Source organism: Stomoxys calcitrans, chromosome 4 (assembly GCF_963082655.1).
Source record: "Stomoxys calcitrans chromosome 4, idStoCalc2.1, whole genome shotgun sequence".
Taxonomy (NCBI): Eukaryota; Metazoa; Arthropoda; class Insecta; order Diptera; family Muscidae; genus Stomoxys; species Stomoxys calcitrans.
The window spans coordinates 142,526,259-142,546,294 of NC_081555.1; the positions used below are offsets into that span (position 1 = coordinate 142,526,259).

A 20,036-nucleotide genomic window follows, 5' to 3' on the forward strand; every position below is an offset into this window, starting at 1 on the left:
GAAAAAATTTAGCTTTCAAATTTTTTATAGAAAAAATTTCGCTACCAAATTTTTATAAAAAAAATTTTGCTATCACATTTTTTATAGAAAAAATTTTGCTATCAAATTTTTCATAAAAAAAATTCAGTACCAAATTTTTATAGAAAATTATAGAAAAATTTTGGTACCAAAATTTTTTCTATAAACATTTGGTAGCGAAATTTTTTCTATAAAAATTTGGTAGCGAAATTTTTTCTATAAAAAATTTGATAGCGAAATTTTTTCTTTATAAAAAATTTGCCAAATTTTTACAGAAAAAATTTCGCTCCCAAATTTTTTTTAGCTAGATTTTTTTTGGTAGCAATATTTTTCTGTAAAAAATTTCGCTTCCAAATTTTTATAGAAAAAATTTCGGTACCAAATTTTTTTATAGAAAAAATTTTCGGTACCAAATTTTTTTATAGAAAAAATTTTCGGTACCAAATTTTTTTATAGAAAAAATTTTCGGTACCAAATTTTTTTATAGAAAAAATTTTCGGTACCAAATTTTTTTATAGAAAAAATTTTCGGTACCAAATTTTTTTATAGAAAAAATTTTCGGTACCAAATTTTTTTATAGAAAAAATTTTCGGTACCAAACTTTTTTTATAGAAAAAATTTTCGGTACCAAACTTTTTTTATAGAAAAAATTTCGCTAGCTAATTTTTTATATAAAAAATTTTGCTACCAAATTTTTTATAGAAAAAATTTCGCTACCAAATTTTTTTATAGAAAAAATTTCGCTACCAAATATTTTTATAGAAAAAATTGCGCTACTAAATTTTTTTTAGAAAAAATTTGCATCGATAGCCTGGATCGCTTGGACATTGAAAAACTCTTCTCGATTTACCAAGTGTAGAAAAATTGTGTGGGCATAAGCACTCCTTACTCCTAGGCCGATCTGACGCCTTAAGGTCTTGGGCCCATAAAAGGCGCATTTATTGTCCGATTTCGCTGAAATTTGTAACAGTGAGTTGTGTTAGGCCCTTCGACATATTTTTCGAGCTCTCAATTTAAGGTCTTGGGCCCATAAAAGGCGCTTTTTTTGTCAGAATTGGCTGAAACTTAGGACAGTGAGTTGTGTTAGGCCCCTCGATATTTTTCCTGAAGATGACCCACATCGATTCAGATTTGGATATAGCTGCCATATAGCTCTTGGTCTTGTAAAAGGCGCATTTATTACAATATTTCGTTGAAATTTGACACAGTGACTTATGTTAGGATTCTTGACATCTGTCTGCTATATGGTTCAGATCGTCCTATATTTGGATATAGCTGCCAAAAAGATCAATATTGAACCATGGTGCTGGCTATCCAAAGTTCTGCCGGGTCGAGCTTAATGTTTTTTTACTTGTTTTTTAAAAAAACGTAAACATTTGGAGATTTTTCAAAAGCTTTATTATCGACTTGGAGTACAATCAAAACATTTATGAATGGAGCTCGACTTCATGTGGCCACCTTGGGCACGTTTGCTTCTGTGAATACGTTGGACCCAATTTTCGAAGACTCGGCCACACATTTCAACCGAAACGGTCGCTTTTTCCATTCCATGTTGGCTCTGAGCTCTTCCAATGTCGCACAGTGGCGAGGTTTGAGTCTTTTCGTTACAAATATCATATCTTTTGAATCGAATAAGATAATTGAATATTTATAAAATTATTTAAAATTGTATTTTTTTGCAAAACTTTTTTTACAATTATTATAAATTTTTGTGGAATACCTTTTAAAGTCCCTATTCGAACATATGTATTGTAGTTTAATTCACTGTTTAAAAATCATGAAACAATCCATTGGTTTTTATCCTTCTGTTTTACAATCACAAGAAGAAGCCACATAAATCTTAAAAAATGGCACTCATCGACAATGTCAACCTCTCCTTCGATCCACTGTCATTTATGTGGTTTCATTTAATACTCTTATTTCTTAATTTCTATGCTTATTTGATTTCCTTTTTGTAGGATTCTGTTTTTTTTTATTTTACTTTGGTTTCTTCTTACATTCATTGTTAACTTACAAATATGGCACACAGAATGTTTGGGATTCTTGTTTTCTTGTTTAATTCTCTTCTTCTAGCAGAATGTGGTGCTGGCAAAGGACAATTTACATTACAGGCAATAGGCTGCCGCAGCAGTTTGCCACCAAATCAAAAAAAAAAAACTCAATTCAAAACTCAAACGGTTTTATGATTCAAAGAACTTTTCTTTTAATTTTTACAAATATCAAAAAAAAAAAAAAATCAAAAAAAGTTTGAGCTCGTTTCCTTTTTTCGTATTTTTGTGGTTGAAGTTATTGTAGAGGAAGCTATGGCTACTGCAAAAAATACCTTGTTGTTGTTGTTGTTATGGCTGTTGTTTTACAACATTTCTTGTGCTTTTTGTTGTGTGGGTCTGGTTGTGGTGGTTCCGGTTGTTGACTTTGTTCTACGTCTTCTTACAGAACCGTTTCCATTTCCGCTATTTCCGTTTTGTATGACCTAAACATTGAAGTAATTTCATAAAAAAAAAAATCGCCAAAGAAGGAAGAAAAAAAGAAGAAAGGAATTTTTCGTTAAAACAAAGTTCGTTTCGTGGTAGTATTTGATTGGTCTTCAAAAAATTTTGTTCATTTCATTTAATTTGTATTGTAAGTTTGTTAAGTGCGTGTGTGTAAATGTGTGCGATTTTTTTTTTTTTTTGGTGTGTACTTGTTTGTGTGTGTGTGTGTGTTTCCTTTGCCGGTGTAATTAAATAATATGAGAATTGATATTGTTATTGTCCATATCCTTGGAAACGTTATTGCCAAGTCATCCATATGATTGATGATTTGTGATGAAAGGACTTCATTTCCATTGCTTTCTCCTAGATACAAATTAGGACATCTCTCTCTCTATATATATGTATATATTATAGAGATAAATGTTTAAGTACACTTGGATACTTTGCAGTGAGTGTGTGAGTGTGGGTTTTGAGTGTGGTATGGTTTTAAGTTGGCATGTTTGTGTGAATGTGCGACATGTTGTAGCCATAGATGTGGGTTTATGGATGAACACTTAAGCCTGAAGATTTTCTATTTGCCTTAAGGATCCTCTGTTGTCATTGTTTGTTTCATCATGCTTGTCCTTGTACTCTTCCACTTTAGCCTCTCATGGGCAAAGTTTTTGCTATTAATTATTACATTTTCATGTAAATCAATCAATCCGTTTTGTGGTTTCATCGTTGTTGCTTTTTTGTGTGTTTTGTGCCTTTCTTTTCAGCTTTTTGGTGATGATTTCAATTTGGCCTTAATTTTTTGCGGTTCTGGGAAAGGTTTGTTTTTGTGTTGATTTGCAAATTTGTACATAACGTGAGTAAGTTATTCAAACATACATATATATATAATAAGGATTGCCGCAAGCGGATACTGTTTCAAGTGAAAATGTTCTAATATATGGCCATGTATTTATGTTAAGTAAGCAATCTTCAGTCGTCTGTCCATTTATCTGCCGATAGCAAATTGCAAATTTTGCCCATGAACATTCGACTAAGGAACAGGGGCATCTGCTGATTGCATTCTTTATACCCTACACCACCGCTGTGGTACAGAGTATTATAAGTTTGTGCATTTGTTTGCAACGCCAGAAGGAGAAGAGCCAGACCCATTGATAACTATAACGATCGACTCAGAATCACTCTCTGATTCGCCTTGTCCGTCTGTCCGTCTGTGAGTCCATGTATTCTTATAATCAAGATACAGGTCGTATTTGTTGTCCAATCGTAATGAAATTTTGCACATGCCACTTCTTTGGCCCAAGAACGAACGCTATTGATTTTGGTTAAAATCGGCTCATATTTAGATATAGCTCCCATATATGTATCACCCGATTTCCACTTAAATTGCCATAGTAGCTACAATTTTCAACCGATTTGCACAAAATTTAGCACGGATTATTTTGTTACCGATCTCAACATATCTACAAGGTTTCATAAAAATCGGTTCAGATTTAGATATAGCTGCCATATATATGTGTCACTCGATTTCCACCTAAATTGCCGTAGTAGCTACAATTTTCAACCGATCTGCACAAAATTTGGAACTGATTATTTTGCTACTGATCTCAATATATCTGCAGGATTTTATGAAAATCGGCTCAGATTTAGATATAGCTCCCATACATATTTATCGACCGATTTGCACTTTAATGGCTGTAGTAGCTACAATATGCAACCGATCTGCACAAAATTTGGCACGGATTGTTTTGTTACTGATCTTAACATATCTGCAAGGTTTCATCAAAATCTGTTCAGATTTAGATATAGCTCCCATATATATTTATCGCCCGATTTGCACTTAAATGGCCGTAGTAGCTACAATTTTCAACCAATCGACACAAAATTTGGCATGGATTTTTTATACCCACCACCATAGGTGGGGGGTATACTAATCTACTCATTCCATTTGTAACATCTCGAAATATTGATCTAGGACTCCATAAGGTTTATATATTCTTAATCGTCTCGACGATCTGAGTCGAACTAGCCATGTCTGTCCGTCCGTCCAACTGTCGAAATCACGATAGCGGTCGAAAGCGTAAAGCTAGCCGCTTGCACGGATATTGACTATTGATGTAGGTCGTTGGGAATTGCAAATGGGCCATATAGGTTCAGATTTGGATATAGCTCCCATATAAACCGATCTCCCGATTTGACTTCTTGAGCCCCTGGAAGCCTCAATTTTCATCCCATTTGGCTGAAACTTTGCATGCGCTGTTCTGTTATGACTTTCAACAACTGTGTCAAGTGCGGTCCGAATCGGTCTATAACCTGATATAGCTACCATATAAACCGATATCCCGATTTGATCTCCTGAGCCTCTAGAAGTCGCAATTTTTGTCCGATTTCGACGACATTTTGCATTTAGTGTTCTGTTATCACTTCCAACAACAGTGTTGAGTACGGTCCGAATCTGTGTATAAACTGATATAGCTCCCATATAAACCGATCTCCCGATTTGATTTCTTGAGCCCCTCGAAGCCTCAGTATTCATCCTATTTGGCTGAAACCTTGCATGCGCTGTTCTGTTATGACTTCCAACAACTGTATCAAGTACGGTCTGAATAGGTCTATAACCTAATATAGCTCCCATATAAATCGATCTCCCGATTTGATTTCTTGAGCCCCTGGAAGCCTCAGTATTCATCCTATTTGGCTGAAACCTTGCGTGCGCTGTTCTGTTATGACTTCCAACAACTGTATCAAGTACGGTCTGAATAGGTCTATAACCTAATATAGTTCCCATATAAACCGATCTCCCGATTTGACTTCTTGAGCACCTGGAAGTCTAAATTTTCTACCGATTTGGTCTATAACCCGATAAAGCTCCATATTTTAGCAGAATCCATGGTGGTGGGTGATCTTAACATATCTGCTAGATTTTATTAATATCGGTTCAGATTTGGATATAGCTCCCATATATATTTATCGCTGGGTTTGCACTTATGTGGCCGTAGTAACAACAATTTTAAAACGATCTGTTCGAAAAAAGTCGGTTCATATTTAGATATAGCATTCATATACGAGTATATCTATTGCCCGAATTTATAATTATGGGGCAAGTGTAGGGTATTACGTAGTCGGTTCCGCTCGACTTTTGTCTTTCCTTACTGGTTTTAGTTTAGGTGGCAGTCTTTTTATACCCACCGCCATACTTATCTATTTATTCCGTTTGTAACATACGGAATATCGATCTGCGACCCCACAATGTATATACATTCTTAATCGTTTCGATAGTTGTCTCTGAGTTGATCTAGCCATGTGCGTCCGTTTATCCTACCGTCTGTGGAAATCACGATAGCGGTCGAATGCGTAAAGTTATCAGCTTGAAATTTTGCACAGATACAGATATTGGTGGTTGGTCTTCGGGAATTGCAAATGGGCCATATCGTTTCAGTTTTGGATATAGTCCCATGTAAACCGATTTCTTGATTTGAGTTTTGCACGGAATGGTTTTTTTATAACTTCCAACATACATGATAAGTACGGTCCAAATCGGTCTTTACCCTGATATAGGTCCCATATAAACTGATCTCCTGATTTGACATTTTGATTCCCTAGAAAACGCAATTGTTATCTGATTGGGCTAAAACTTTGCAAGAGTACTGTTACGATTTCCATCAATCGTGCCTCGTAAAGGCTTAAAAGGTTGTTAACATAACTTTTTGTCTGATTTGGTAGAAATTTGGTATGTAGAAGTTTTTAGCACAATCCTTGGCCGAATCTTGGGTTCCCAAATTCCAGCGATATCGGATAATAAATGAATCTTTAAAGGGATTTAGACACTAGTCCGCAGATCGGTCTGTTTGGAAGTTATGTCTAAATATCGTCCGATCTGAATCATAACTGGGTTGGATATCGGGAAGCTTGATACAATTCACTGTTTTCTATTTCAGCGAAATTGTGTAATAAATAAAGCTTTAATGGGCTTCGGACCCTTAATCGACAGATCGGTCTATGTGCCAGCTATATCTAAATATGGTCCGATCTGAACCATATTTGAGTTGGATGTCGGAAAGCTTCAAATGACATACTATCGGCCTATGTGGCAGCTGTATCCAAATATCGTCCGATTTTAACCATATTTGAGTCAGATGACGGCAGGCTTTAAAAACTCGGTATAAAAAAAACTTTTATGGGCTTCAGACCCTTAATCGGCAGATCGGTCTATGTGGCAGCTTTATCTTTATAAAGTCCGATTTGAACTATATTTGGGTCGGAAGTCAAGAGTCTTAAAACAACTCACTGATGCAAATTTCAGCGAAATCGGACAATAAATAAAGCTTTTATGGGTTAAAGAGTCTTAATCGGCAGATCGGTCTATGTGGCAGCTTTATCTTTATATAGTCCGATTTGAACTATATCTGAGTCGGAGGGCTTTAAAGAACTCACTGTTTAAAATTTTAGCGAAATCGGGAAATTAAACCAGCATTTGTAGGTTTCAGACCCTAAATCGTCAGATCGGTCTACAAGACAGCTATATCTATATATAGTCCGATCTGAACCATATTTGGGTCGAAGGTCAAAAGTCTTAAAACATCTCACTGATGCAAATTTCAGCGAAATCGGGTAATAAATAAACCTTTTATGGATTTCAGACCCATAATCGGCAGATCGGCCTATATAGCAGCTATATCCAAATATGGTCCGGTTTGGCCCGTTCAAGAACATAACCTGCGGGTAGCAAAAATACGCCAAATTTCAGCTAAATATCTCAATTTTTGAAGGCTTTAAAGTGATTTATTACCCAATTTCGCGATTTATGGTCTTAAGCCCATAAAAGCATCTTTTGTTACCGGATTTTGCTGAAATTAAGAACAGTGAGTTGGACTAGGCTTTCCATTGCTCGAAGGCGCATTTATTACCTAATTAGGTAAAAATTTGACACAGTAAGTTGAATTAGACCACCTTATATCAAAAGCGAGAAAGGTCAACATTGAACCTTAAAAAGATATAACTGTCATATAAGCCGATTTGGCGACTTAGGTTCTTAAGCCCATAAAATCCACGTTTATTAACTCATTTTTTTCAGGATATAGTAGAGTTATAAGGAAATAGAATAATAAGTATATCCAAGGTGGTGTGTATACCAAGTTCGACTCGGCGTTTTTACTTATTTTATTTCTTTATCAAAATACCCAAGTTATTCTCCTTGAAATATTTTCAACTATGAACTCTGTTGCATAACGCACAAATATGTCTTAAAACGAAAATAAATTATTCTCAGTGAACTTCGGCAAAAAATTCTTCAGATTCCACGTCATTTTCAAATGACCATTTTAATTTGCATCACACTCAACGAAGCTAAACAGAGTGGAAATTTGGTTTTTCTTTCAATGAGATGCAGCAGCTGCTGTCTTCGTTTTCAAGTATTTAAATATTTTTCATGCATTTATTTTTGCATTTTTTATTAAAACATTTAGTATAAGATGTGATGTTTTGCTGTGTATGCAACTTTGTGCGATGGCTTATTGAAAACTAATTTATTCTGGGTAGAAAAAACGGATTTGCAGTTTTATTTCCAAGAATGATTATTAGGAAGAAAATGAATGGCAAAGAATATGCTTTACATCAAGCCAATCTGTTTCTAGACGATTGTTATTTATCAAGAAATTTTCTTTTGTTTCATTTGATATTCGTTTGAGCAAAAAATATGGATTTAATTAAGGTCAAAGATTTTTTTTAGATATATTTCAATAAATTATTTAAGATACTCGTATATATAAGCTACTTGTTGTCAAAAAAGTGATGATAGAATATAGGACGAAATTTATGTTTTTTTAGAAAAATGTTTGAATTAAGTTTTTATAATAGATTTCTGAATAAGAGAGGTTTTTGCAAGAAAATTTTTTTATATTTAGATTTTTATATGATAAATATCCATAGGCTAAAATTGTAATCAACATATACATGTATGTATATACCAAAAATCAACAGAATATTTCTTTACTACTCCATTGCATAACAACAGCAATGATATCTAATAGAGATTAAATACATATGCACATATGAGCTCAAAATAACACTTGGCATATACTTTTTCCACGATTACCCACAAGACCCATGGTTTTAGCAAAACAACAAGTAAAGGAAATAAAATACCATGATGTGCCCACAATAAGCCCATGTGGCGTATAAGCAACGATTACATGAATCTATAAAAAGTATACGCCACCCAGCATCATGCAAAAGCATTGTCATCAAGATGTTCGTTCATTATTCACACACACACGCACACACACACAAAAACACTCACGCACAAGAGAGCTCCAAAGAAAGTCCCAACGAGAATTAACTTTGAAGAACAAAAACCCTGTGGCAAAGCAGTGGCTAATTAAAAATCTACTTTTCATTAATTTGCGGCTTTCTTATGAAAATTTACAAGGCCTAATTGAAAACATATACAACTCAATTTAATTTGCCACAATGTCGACAGAGGGAGAAAAAGAAAAAAAGAAAAAAAAGCAACAAAAAAAAAACAAAAAAAACAAAAGCGCACAGAAACAATATAATCCTCATAATCGCATCATAAAACATTAACTTGCACCCCCCTCTTCATTGTCGAAATATATTGAAATTAATTTTGAAAGTGCCTCAAAATCCAGGCGTTATTTTAGCCACTTTCTTATTGTAGTATAACAGAATAACCTTATAAAAGTCTCCGAAAGTGAGAGGTAAATGTAATGTTGATTTGGGGTGTACTGTGAATGATTTCTTTAAAAATATTTTGGAGTCTTTGATTAAATATAAAAGTTATCGAACAAGTAAAGCGTTTTAAGTCCGGCTGGGACGAATCTTGGGAACTCACCACCATGGATTCTGATAAAATATGGGAACTATACGTGGAGGAGGCCACCGTAGCGCAGAGGTTAGCATGTCCGCCTATGACGCTGAATGCCTGGGTTCGAATTCTGGCGAGACCATCAGAAAAAATTTTCAGCGGTGGTTTTCCCTTCCTAATGCTGGCAACATTTGTAGGGTACTATGCCATGTAAAACTTCTCTCCAAAGAGGTGTCGCACTGCGGCACGTCGTTCGGACTTGGCTATAAAAAGGAGACCCCTTATCATTAAAAACTTGAATCGGACTGCACTCATTGATATGTGAGAAGTTTGATCCTTAGTGGAATGTTCATGGGCAAAATTTGCATTTTCATATGTGGTTATAGACCGATTTGGATCGTACTTGTCACAGTTGTTTGGAGTCATAACATAAAATTTCAGCCAAATAGGATAAAAATCATGGCATGTAAGGGCTCAAGAAGTCAAATTGGGTAATCGAGGCAACGATAGAAAACCTGAGAAGACAGTTGAGGTTGAGTGCGAGGCGCTGTTGCCAGCGGCACAGCCTTGGTCTGGCGGATGTTACATGCATGGATCAAAGCTATGTGACTGAGTGGGCCTGAAGGTGTACATTGAGAACCCATGGACTGAGATCTGTTTTAGACTGCCTGACCATAATAAGGTCCTGCAGGCAGAGATCCGGGCAATCACGGAATCTGTGAGGTGGTGTGGTTCTAAAGCGAGGACGTCGAGTGTGACTTAATTTACAGGCAGTAAAATGGCCATAAGGGCAACAACAAGCAGGAGGGTAAGGCTACAGTCTTGCAGTGCTAGAAGGGGATTAACGCCTTCTCTGAGGATGGGACAACCCGCATCGTTCGGGTGCCGGGTCATAACGGAGTAAGGGGAAATGAAAAGGCAGACGATTTGCCAGTTAAGGCCAGAGAACTGCCGTCGAAAAATGTGGTTAACCCGAAGCTTTTTGGGTCAAGACAGTCCTATTGGGTTGCCCAAAAAGTAATTGCGGATTTTTTAAAAGAAAGTAAATGCATTTTTAATAAAACTTAGAATGAACTTTAATCAAACTTACTTTTTTTTACACTTTTTTTCTAAAGCAAGCTAAAAGTAACAGCTGATAACTGACAGAAGAAAGAATGCAATTACAGAGTCACAAGCTGTGAAAAGATTTGTCAATGCCGACTATATGAAAAATCCGCAATTACTTTTTGGGCAACCCAATATATAAGGGTGTGGGTAAGCACATATAACGCTGTGAAACAGCAAAACAGTCGGTAGGACGGTGAATATCATATGGGGTGATCGGGATCGTGAGAGAACGAGGCTATTACTGTAAGGAAGTAAGAAGGAGGCCAGTATAGCTTTTGGTGCCATAACGGGACACATAGGTCTACGAGCTTACTTATGCAAAATCGGTGCGGTAACTGGCAGCATGTGGGGAAGGTGATGAGATGTTTGAACATTTCCTTTGTCATTGCCCGGCTTTCGCGACTAACAGACACCGGCAGTTAGGTGGGTGACACAATACCAGACATAAGCCCACTAAGGGGCGTGGTATGGAAAACAATAGGACATGTGTGGGACATGTGGGGAAGATGATGAGATGAACATTTCCTTTGTCATTGCCCGGCTTTCGCAGCTAATAGACACTGGCAGTTAGGTGGTGGACCCAATACCAAACATAAATCAACGAAGGGGCGTGGCATGGAAAACAATAAAGGATTTCGTAAGTAGCACCGAAATCCCAACTTAAAATTTCCTTTTTAGTTTTTATGTCCATAGTGGCATGAGGCGGATTAATATCCGCAACTTATTTTCAACCTGACCTGACTGCCTGATTTCGTTGAAACTGTGATTTGTATAAGAGTTCGCGGGATCTGAATCAAATATGATCCAGATCAGCCCCTATTAAGATGAAACTATGAATATGGTAGTGGTGTTTCAATAAAATAGGATGATTAACTTAGCCATGGTGGTGGGTATCCACAGTTCGGTACGGCCGTCATTCGTAATACGTCATTTAAGCCTAACCGAATTCGATTTACCGATTTAATTTTTTCAGTCCCTAGGAGCCGCCATTACTGTTGCTGAATTTTGCTGAAATTTTCTATATTGAGTTCGGTTATGATCTCCAATTAGGTCGTTTTAGTTTCTAATTAAAGAAGAAAATCGTCCAAAAAACTTGTTAACCCATAAGGTAAAGGGTTCATAAGATTCGGTTCATCCCAAATTCAGCCAATTTTACTCGTTTTCATGATACTGCCCTAAACTAGTACGAACAAGCGATTCAAGGTCTGTTTTCCCCTAACATTTAAAGAGGCATAAGGTTGGTTCCATTCGAAATTCAGGCATTTTTACTCGTTTTCATGTTGCTACTCTAATTTTAGTTCAATCAAGCGATTCATCTTATCTCCCTTAACATTTAGTGCCTCACAATTTCAGTACACCCCAAATACTTGTGGCAGACATCAATATACTTTAATATTGATGGCAGCCAAGTAAGAAGGATAAAACAAACATACAGAGTGAAGCTAAGGCCCCACTGGTACTCATACTACCGAAGACAAAAGGGAATGTCTGCTCCTGAAACCTACCAATGTTAACACCGACAATTTACCCACAGGGTTAAAGTGTTTAATTTTAATTAAAGAAGCAAGATGAAGTTCGCATACAATAAAAGTCATTTTAATTAACTTGAGGTATTATCATAAAAATCTCTGAAAACCAAATGTTCATACACATGTACACCAACACAAACACAGACAACATTGCATAAATAGCTTGTTTTTTATGACCTTAAATAAAGCTGCTGAGGTGTCTGTACGTGTATAAGCTCATATGCTTACTATAAATCTCATCCAAAGTACATGAAAATCTATCAACAACCATGCAAGTAAACACCATCATGGTATGCTGCCTCGTGCTGATGGTAATGTGAAAACCAACTGACTTACACACACACACAAATCCAGATTTTTATTTTATTACCTATTCATTTGGTGTATGTCAGTGTGTATGAGTAAATGAGAAAATTGCATATATTTTTCAAAAGCAAATACATTTTCATTTTCCATAGTGTTTGCTTACAATTTTACCCATTATTGTGCGTTATTGGTTTCAGCACCCATACAATCATACTTCTTTACTAGCGATATACGTTAGGCAATTTTACTAGTGGCTGTACTCAATTTGTAGTAGAGGGAGGTAAGAGCTATGGCAGAGGGAAACCTTTCCAATAGGAACTCAGTTTGTATGAGTGGTGGGTGTTGCTTATCCTCTTGTAGTGCAAGTATTTTATTTTGTGAAAATCAAAAGACAATTAAAAACAATTTCCCCTAGAAAGGCAAAGGAATAAAAATGGCATTCAAAACATTCGTACAAGAATGCACAAATACACTCCATCGGCTGACAGCCAGAGTCCCACACAGCATTTTCCTATCACTCTGTTAAAATCAAAACAAAAACTAGACTCCCAACTTAACTGTTCTAAGGAAATAAAACCACAACCTTTAATTCTTACATTAAAATACTCCATGAGAACAAAAAAAGAGCAGTAACAGCATAAACAACAGCATTATTTGCAAAACAAAAAACACAGGAAAAAGAAATTACAAAAAAAAATTAACACAACAAATATCATTTCAAGAACAGCAGCACTCTGTATTTCCTTCCGTTAGTTTGTCAGAATGTGTGAGTATGCAGCCATTCACAACGGTGAATATAATATATCCCCCCATTTTTTCTCTATTGTTTCCACAGAGGCAACTGCAACAGTGCTTGTATGAGAGGAGTGATCGAACTCACTGAAAGGAACAAAAATCTACTAATTTTTATTATAGCTAGAAATAAAATTGGGTTTAAAGCCAGGTTACCCTCTCCATTGTGAAATGGTTGTTTTAGTTACCTTTACTTTGAAAAGTGGAAGTTTTAATACCCATTCCTCGAGAAAGGTTAGTTTTTGAACTCTCTTTTTTTAACTCTTTTCATTGAGAAAGTATAATTTCTCAATGAAAAAGAGTTCCTTTGGAAAAGGGCAGTTTTAGTAGCCCTTCCTTTGGGAAAGAATAATTTTAGTACCCATTCCTTTGGGAATGGGAAGCTTTAATACATCTTCCAAACGGAAAGGGTAACTTTAGTACACCTTCCAAACGGAAAGGGTAGTTTTAGTACCCTTTCCCAAGGAAAAGAGTAGTTTTAATACCCTTTCCCAAGGGATAGAGTAGTTTTAATACATTTCCCAAAGTAAAGGGTAGATTAAGTACCCTTTCCCAAAGGAAGGGGTAGTTTTAGTACATTTTCCCAAAGATAGGGGTAGCTTGAGTACCCATTACCAAGGGAAAGGGTAGTTTAGTTTCAGCACCCTTTCCTTTGGTAGCTTTAACAGCATTTCCTTTGGGAAAGGGTAGTTTTAGTACCCTTTCCATTGGGAAAGGGTAGTTTTGGTACCCTTTCCTTTGGTAAAGGGCAATTATAGTACCTTTCCTTTGGAAAAGGGTAGTTTTAGTACCCTTTGCCTTTGGGAAAGGGTAGTTTTGGTACCCTTTTCTTTAGGAAAGGGTAGTTTTGGTACCCTTTCCTTTGGTAAAGGGCAGTTTAAAAGCTTCAGCACCCTTTCCTTTGGGAAACGGTAGTTGTAACACCCTTTCCTTTGGTAAAGGGTAGTTTCAGCTTCCTTTCTTTTGAGAAAGGTTGTTTTTGCATACTTTCCTTTGGAGAAGGGTTGTTTTAGCATCCTTTCCGTTTTAGTATTCTTTCGGAAATGATAGTTTGAGTACCATTTCCTTTTTGAAAGTGTATTTTTTGTATCCTATCCTTTAAGTAAGGGTAATTTTAGTACCGTTTCCTTTGGGAAAAGGTAATTCAGGTACCCTTTCCTTAGAGAAATGGTAGTTTTAGTACCCTTACCTTTGAAAAAAGGTAATTCTAGTACCCTCTCCTTTGGATGAGGGTAGTTTTAGTACACTTTCCTTTGGGAATGGGTATTTTTAGAACGGTAGTTTTAGTTCAGGGGTGCACTTTAGCGTTGTTGAGACAACAACAACTGAACACACGCATCACTTTTCTGTTTTTAATATTAAAACAATTCTTTCTTCTGATTTTACGCTAGACAGAAAGAAAAAATTTATTTTATTTGCTTAGTGATTACTTTTAAACCACTTTATTAATTCTGTCAAATTATTTCACTTTCAATCGTGGATAGAATTAATAAGTAAAAAGGCGTTAAGATCGGCCGGGCCGAACTTTGGACCCACCACCTCGGGTATATATGTAAACCACCTTTGGTCATAGTCCGGTGATAAATGCATAATTTATGGCCCCATAGCCAATGCAAATTTTGCCCATGAACATTCCACTAAGGAACAGGGGCAAACTTCTCACATATCAATGAGTGCAGTCCGATTCAAGTTTAAGCTTAATGATAAGGGGCCTCCTTTTCTAGCTGAGTCCGAACGGCGTGCCGCAGTGCGACACCTCTTTGGAGAGAAGTTTTACATGGCATAGTACCTCACAAATGTTGCCAGCATTAGGAGGGAAAACCACCGCTGAAAATTTTTTCTGACGGTCTTGCCTGGATTCGAACCCAGGCGTTCAGCGTCATAGGCGGACATGCTAACCTCTGCGCTACGGTGGCCGCCATGCCCCTATAGCAGCTACATCGAAGTATGGTCGGGTTTGGCCAAAATTCGACACGGATATCGAGTGGTCTAATAAGTAAAAGTCGGTGTTCAATTTTGTAGAACAAATTGTTGGTCTTTTTGGTAGCTATATCCAAATATAGACCGATCTGAACCATATACGACACGGATGTCGAAAAGCCTAACATAAATCACTGTGTCAAATTTCAACGAAATCGGAGTATAAATGTGCCTTTTATGGGGCCACGACTTTAAATCGAGAGATCGGTCTATATGGCAGCTATATCCAAATCTGTACCGACCCGTGCCATATTGCAGAAAGATGTCGAAGAGCCTAACGCAACTCACTGTTTCAAATTTCGGCGAAATCGGACAATAAATGCGCATTTTATGGTCCCAAAACCTTAAATCTAGAGATCGGTCTATATGGCAGCTATATCCAAATCTTGACCGATCTGGTCCAAATTGTAGCAGGATGTCGATGAGCCTAACGCAACTCACTGTCCCAAATTTCGGTGAAATCGGACAATATATGCGATTTTTACGGGCCCAAAACTTTAAATCGGCGGATCGGTCTATATGACAGCTATATTTAAATCTGGACTGATCTGAGTCAAATTAAAGGAGAATGTTGAAGGGCTTAACATACCTTACTTTCCCAAATCTCGGCGAAATCGGATAATAAATGCGACTTTTATGGTCCCAAAACCTTAACTCGAGAGATCGGTCTATATGACAGCTATATCCAAATCTGGACCGATCTGAGCCAAATTGAAGAAGGACATCGAAGGGCCTAACACAACTCACTGTCCCAAATTTCAGTCAAATCCGATAATAAATGAGGCTTTTATAGGCCTAAGACCCTAAATCGGCGAATCGATCTTTTTATATGGGGGCTATATCAAGATATAGTCCGATATAAACCATCTTCGATCTTAAACTGCTTATAGACGAAATAAGAATCTGTGTAAAGTTTCAATTCAAAATCTCTATTTTTAAAGACTGTAGCGTGATTTCAGGAGGACACCGTAGCCCAGAGGTTAGCATGTCAGCCTATGACGCTGAACGCCTGGGTTCGAATCCTGGCGAAACCATCACAATAAATTTTCAGCGGTGGTTTTCCCCTCCTAATGCTGGCAATATTTTTGAGGTACTATGCCATGTAAAAATTCTCTCCAAAGAGGTGTCGCTCTGCGACACGCCGTTCGGACTTGACTATCAAAAGGAGGCCCCTTATCATTGAGGTTTAACTTAAATCGGGCTGCACTCTTCGATATGTGAGAAGTTTGCCCCTCTTCCTTAGTGGAATGTTCATGGGCAAAATTTTCAGTTTGCGTGATTTCAACAGACAGACGGACGGACATGGTTAGATCGTCTTAGATTTTTACGGTGATCAAGAATGTGTATACTTTATAGGGTTGGAAATGGACATTTCAATATGTTGCAAACGGAAAGACAAAATGAATATACCCTCATCCTTCGGTGGTGGGTATAAAAACACTTTAAGAGCGTAACACACGCATACAATCTCATTATTATTTTGTGCTCCTCTGTTTTAGTACCCTTTCCCTTACCCGGCCTAGTGTCCTTTCCATTGGGAAGCAGAAATGTACTTAATTCACCACTCTTTTCTTTAATATTTTTGATATTTTTGTTATCGACTTATAAAAAAACTTAAGAAACGACTTTAAAAAGGGTTTTTTTTAAATAGATGTCAGATAAATGTTCTATTAAGAGAAATTAGCAAGAAAATCTCTTTCCAATGCATGTTATCCAAAGTAGATTCTATATTATATTGTTTACAGCAATACTTGACCAAGATACGAGTATCATGTTCCTAGAAAATTTGATTGAATTTACATTTTTTCGACATTTGACATTTAAGTTTTATAGAAAATATTACCATCCGAAATCTGTACCTTGTTATTGGTGCAGCCTTGTATGCCATGGTTGCCCCATGGCGTTTTTCAATCTACGAATTCACTGTGCTTACTAATAGTTCTGGGGATATTTTGCTCATTCATTCGATCTAATAATAGAACCTCTCTTAGCTACTTTCATTTACCCAAACACCCACACACATACACACACACACATACAGACAGATATAGTGATATAAAGACAATAAGGATACCATTTACATATTGTTTGCTCATAAGCAATTAATGTTGATGGTGGTATTTGCAGCATTGTCGACGGCTACAAGCAATAATGATGATGGCATTGATGGTGCTAGAGCTGGAAGCTAAAGCTAGCAAGCTATAGGGTATGGTTAGCTTCCATAGTTAAAAGAATGTTAATGGAATAGGCTGCTGCTGCTTGTATCAACATTCGTATTGGCTCTAGCACCATTAATATCACCATCATCAGCATCAGAGTGCTGATGCTGGGTCCCGGTATAATAGGAAGGAAGAAAGAAAATAGGTATTTTAAAACATTACAACAGGCATTTCTTTTATTTGTCATTTAGTCTTTCATAGGCCTTTTTACTACAAGAAAAAGCATTGAATTATCTACGCTCATACATGGGGTAACTTGCACTCAAACACACACACACACCCATATAGATGTGATACAAGCAAACATTGTTTCTTCTTTGTTTATTCGAATAGTCAACCAAACACTATGTATCATCTATTGTTTAAAAGTGTGTGTGTGTGTATGTAAGTGCTTGTTAATATATTTTATGTTATTCAACAAAAGGAAAACAATGCAAGGATATACGAATATATGTGCAGATACATTTAGATTCATAGCAATATATATGAAAGGCTATGATATAAAGTACACAAATACATATATACTCGTATGTTTGAGTGTGCAAGTTTATGCAGATATACGTATGAATGCATATACCTTGTATATAGTGATTTTAAAGCAAAACATAAAAATGTTTATGTTATACAAGGAATAGAGTTTATATTAGGTCGTAGAAAAAGAAATTTGTTTTTTAATTCGCTTCTGCTAGGTTTGGTTAAATTGGTATATACATAGATATAGTCGTTTATAGCCCGTCTTCGAATTTAAATTGCCTTTGGTAAAAAAAAAACGATCTGTTCAAAGTTTCAGCTTAAAAGTTTCATATTTAAAGACTCAAGTGTTATTACAATAGATGGACGAGCAGAAGTATAGACGGACGGACATGGCCAAATCGTTTGATACAGTTTGCTCATACATCCTACATCCATCCATGAGTACTCTCCTTCCCAACTTTACTAAATTTTTATACCCACCACCGAAGGAAATATCCATTTCCGACCCAGCGTGAAAATCTAAAACTATCTAGACATGTCCGTCCGTCTGTCTGTTGAAATCACGTTATTGAGCTGAAACTTTGCACAGATTCCTTTTTTTCTCCATAAGCAGGTTAAGTTCGAAGATGGGCTATATCGGACTATATCTTGATATAGCCCCATATAGACCGATCCGCTGATTTAGGGTCTTAGGCCAATAAAATCCACATTTATTATCCGCTTTTACTGAAATTTGGAACAGGGAGTTGTGTTAGGCCCTTTGATATCCTTCGTCAATTTGGCTCAGATCGGTTCAGATTTGGATATAGCTGCCATATAGACCGATCCTCCGATTTAGGGTCTCAGGCCCATAAAAGCCACATTTATTATCCGATTTTGCTGAAATTTGGGACAGTAAGTTGTGTTAAGCCCTTCGATATCCTCCGTCAATTTGGCCCAGATCGGTTCAGATCTGGATATAGTTGCTATATAGACCGATCCTCTGATTTAGGGTCTTAGGCCCATAAATGCTACATTTATTATCCGATTTTGCTGATATTTGGGACAGTAAGTTGTGTTAGGCCCTTCGATATTCTCCGTCAATTTGGCCCAGATCGGTTCAGATTTGGATATAGTTGCTATATAGACCGACCTCCGATTTAGGATCTTAGGCCCATAAATGCTACATTTATTATCCGATTTGCTGAAATTTGGGACAGTGAGTTGTGTTAGGCCATTCGACATCGACATAAATTTGGATATAGCTGCCATATTGACCGATCCTTCGATTTAGGTTCTTAGGCGCATAAAAGCGCATTTATTGTCCGATGTCGCCGAAATTTGGGACAGTGAATTGCGTTAAGACCCTTGACATACTTCTGTATTATGGAAGAGATCGGTTCAGATTTGGATATAGCTGCCATATAGACCGATCTCTCGGTTTTAGGTTTCGGGGCCATAAAAAGTGCATTTATTGTCCGATGTCGCCGCAATTTGGGACAGTGAGTTGTGTTAGACCCTTCGACATCCTTCGTCAATTTGGCTCATATCTGTCCAGATTTGGATATAACTGTTATGCGACATAAGGTATGCAATTTTCACCGGATTTTGATGAAAGGTGGTTAACATATATACCCGAGGTGGTGGGTATCTTAAGTTCGGCCCGGCCGAACTTAACGCCTTTTTACTTGTTCTGTCTCAGATGTCCTTTCGTCATCCTGATTGAGTCTTCACCTTTTGATAAAATCGGACATACGGTGATCCGTATAGAAATTCTTTTCCTTGATTGTCTAAACGAATTTGTGCTCTAACCTAATGTCTTTATACTCGTCTATAGTTATGGTATTTTCCTCTTCAAATTCTTATGATAGCAGCAGTGCCTAGTGCAGAAATATGCAAAACATTTAATAGAAAAATATTTGCTGTTGTAAGGCTGAAAAAAAAAATATGCTTAATACATAGGCAAAATGGAAGCCAAATTCTTAGTTTAGTTCTATGAGGATATCAAAAACAAACGAAACAATTTGGAATTGGAAAAACCATTATATAAGGATGTAAATGTATGAAAAACAAGTAAAAGCGTGCTAAGTTTAGCCGGGCCGAATCTTATATACCCTCCACCATGGATCGTATTTGTCGAGTTCTTTTCCCGGCATCTCTTTTTAGGCAAAAAAAAGGATATAAGAAAAGATTTGCTCTGCTATTAGAGCGATATCAAGATGTGGTCCGGTTTGGACCACAATTAAATTATATTATGTTGGAGACCTGTGTAAAATGTCAGCCAATTCGAATAAGAATTGCGCCCTTTGTGGGCTCAAGAAGTAAAATAGAGAGGTAGACCATA

General features: G+C 36.7%; 1 protein-coding gene across 2 annotated transcripts in view; it reads right to left on the reverse strand.

The window, feature by feature from the left end:
• Window positions 1–1,874: 1,874 nt before the first annotated feature.
• LOC106095679 (glutamate receptor ionotropic, NMDA 2C) overlaps window positions 1,875–20,036 on the reverse strand; it is a 391,010-nt gene continuing 372,848 nt past the window's right edge. The window contains exon 9 of one of the 2 annotated variants that reach the window (XM_059366278.1): window positions 1,875–2,491. In XM_059366278.1, coding sequence (XP_059222261.1) covers window positions 2,449–2,491 — 43 coding nt within the window. In that variant the 3' untranslated portion in view covers window positions 1,875–2,448. The remainder of the gene's footprint in view (window positions 2,492–20,036) is intronic. The other variant, XM_059366277.1, reaches the window with a different exon arrangement.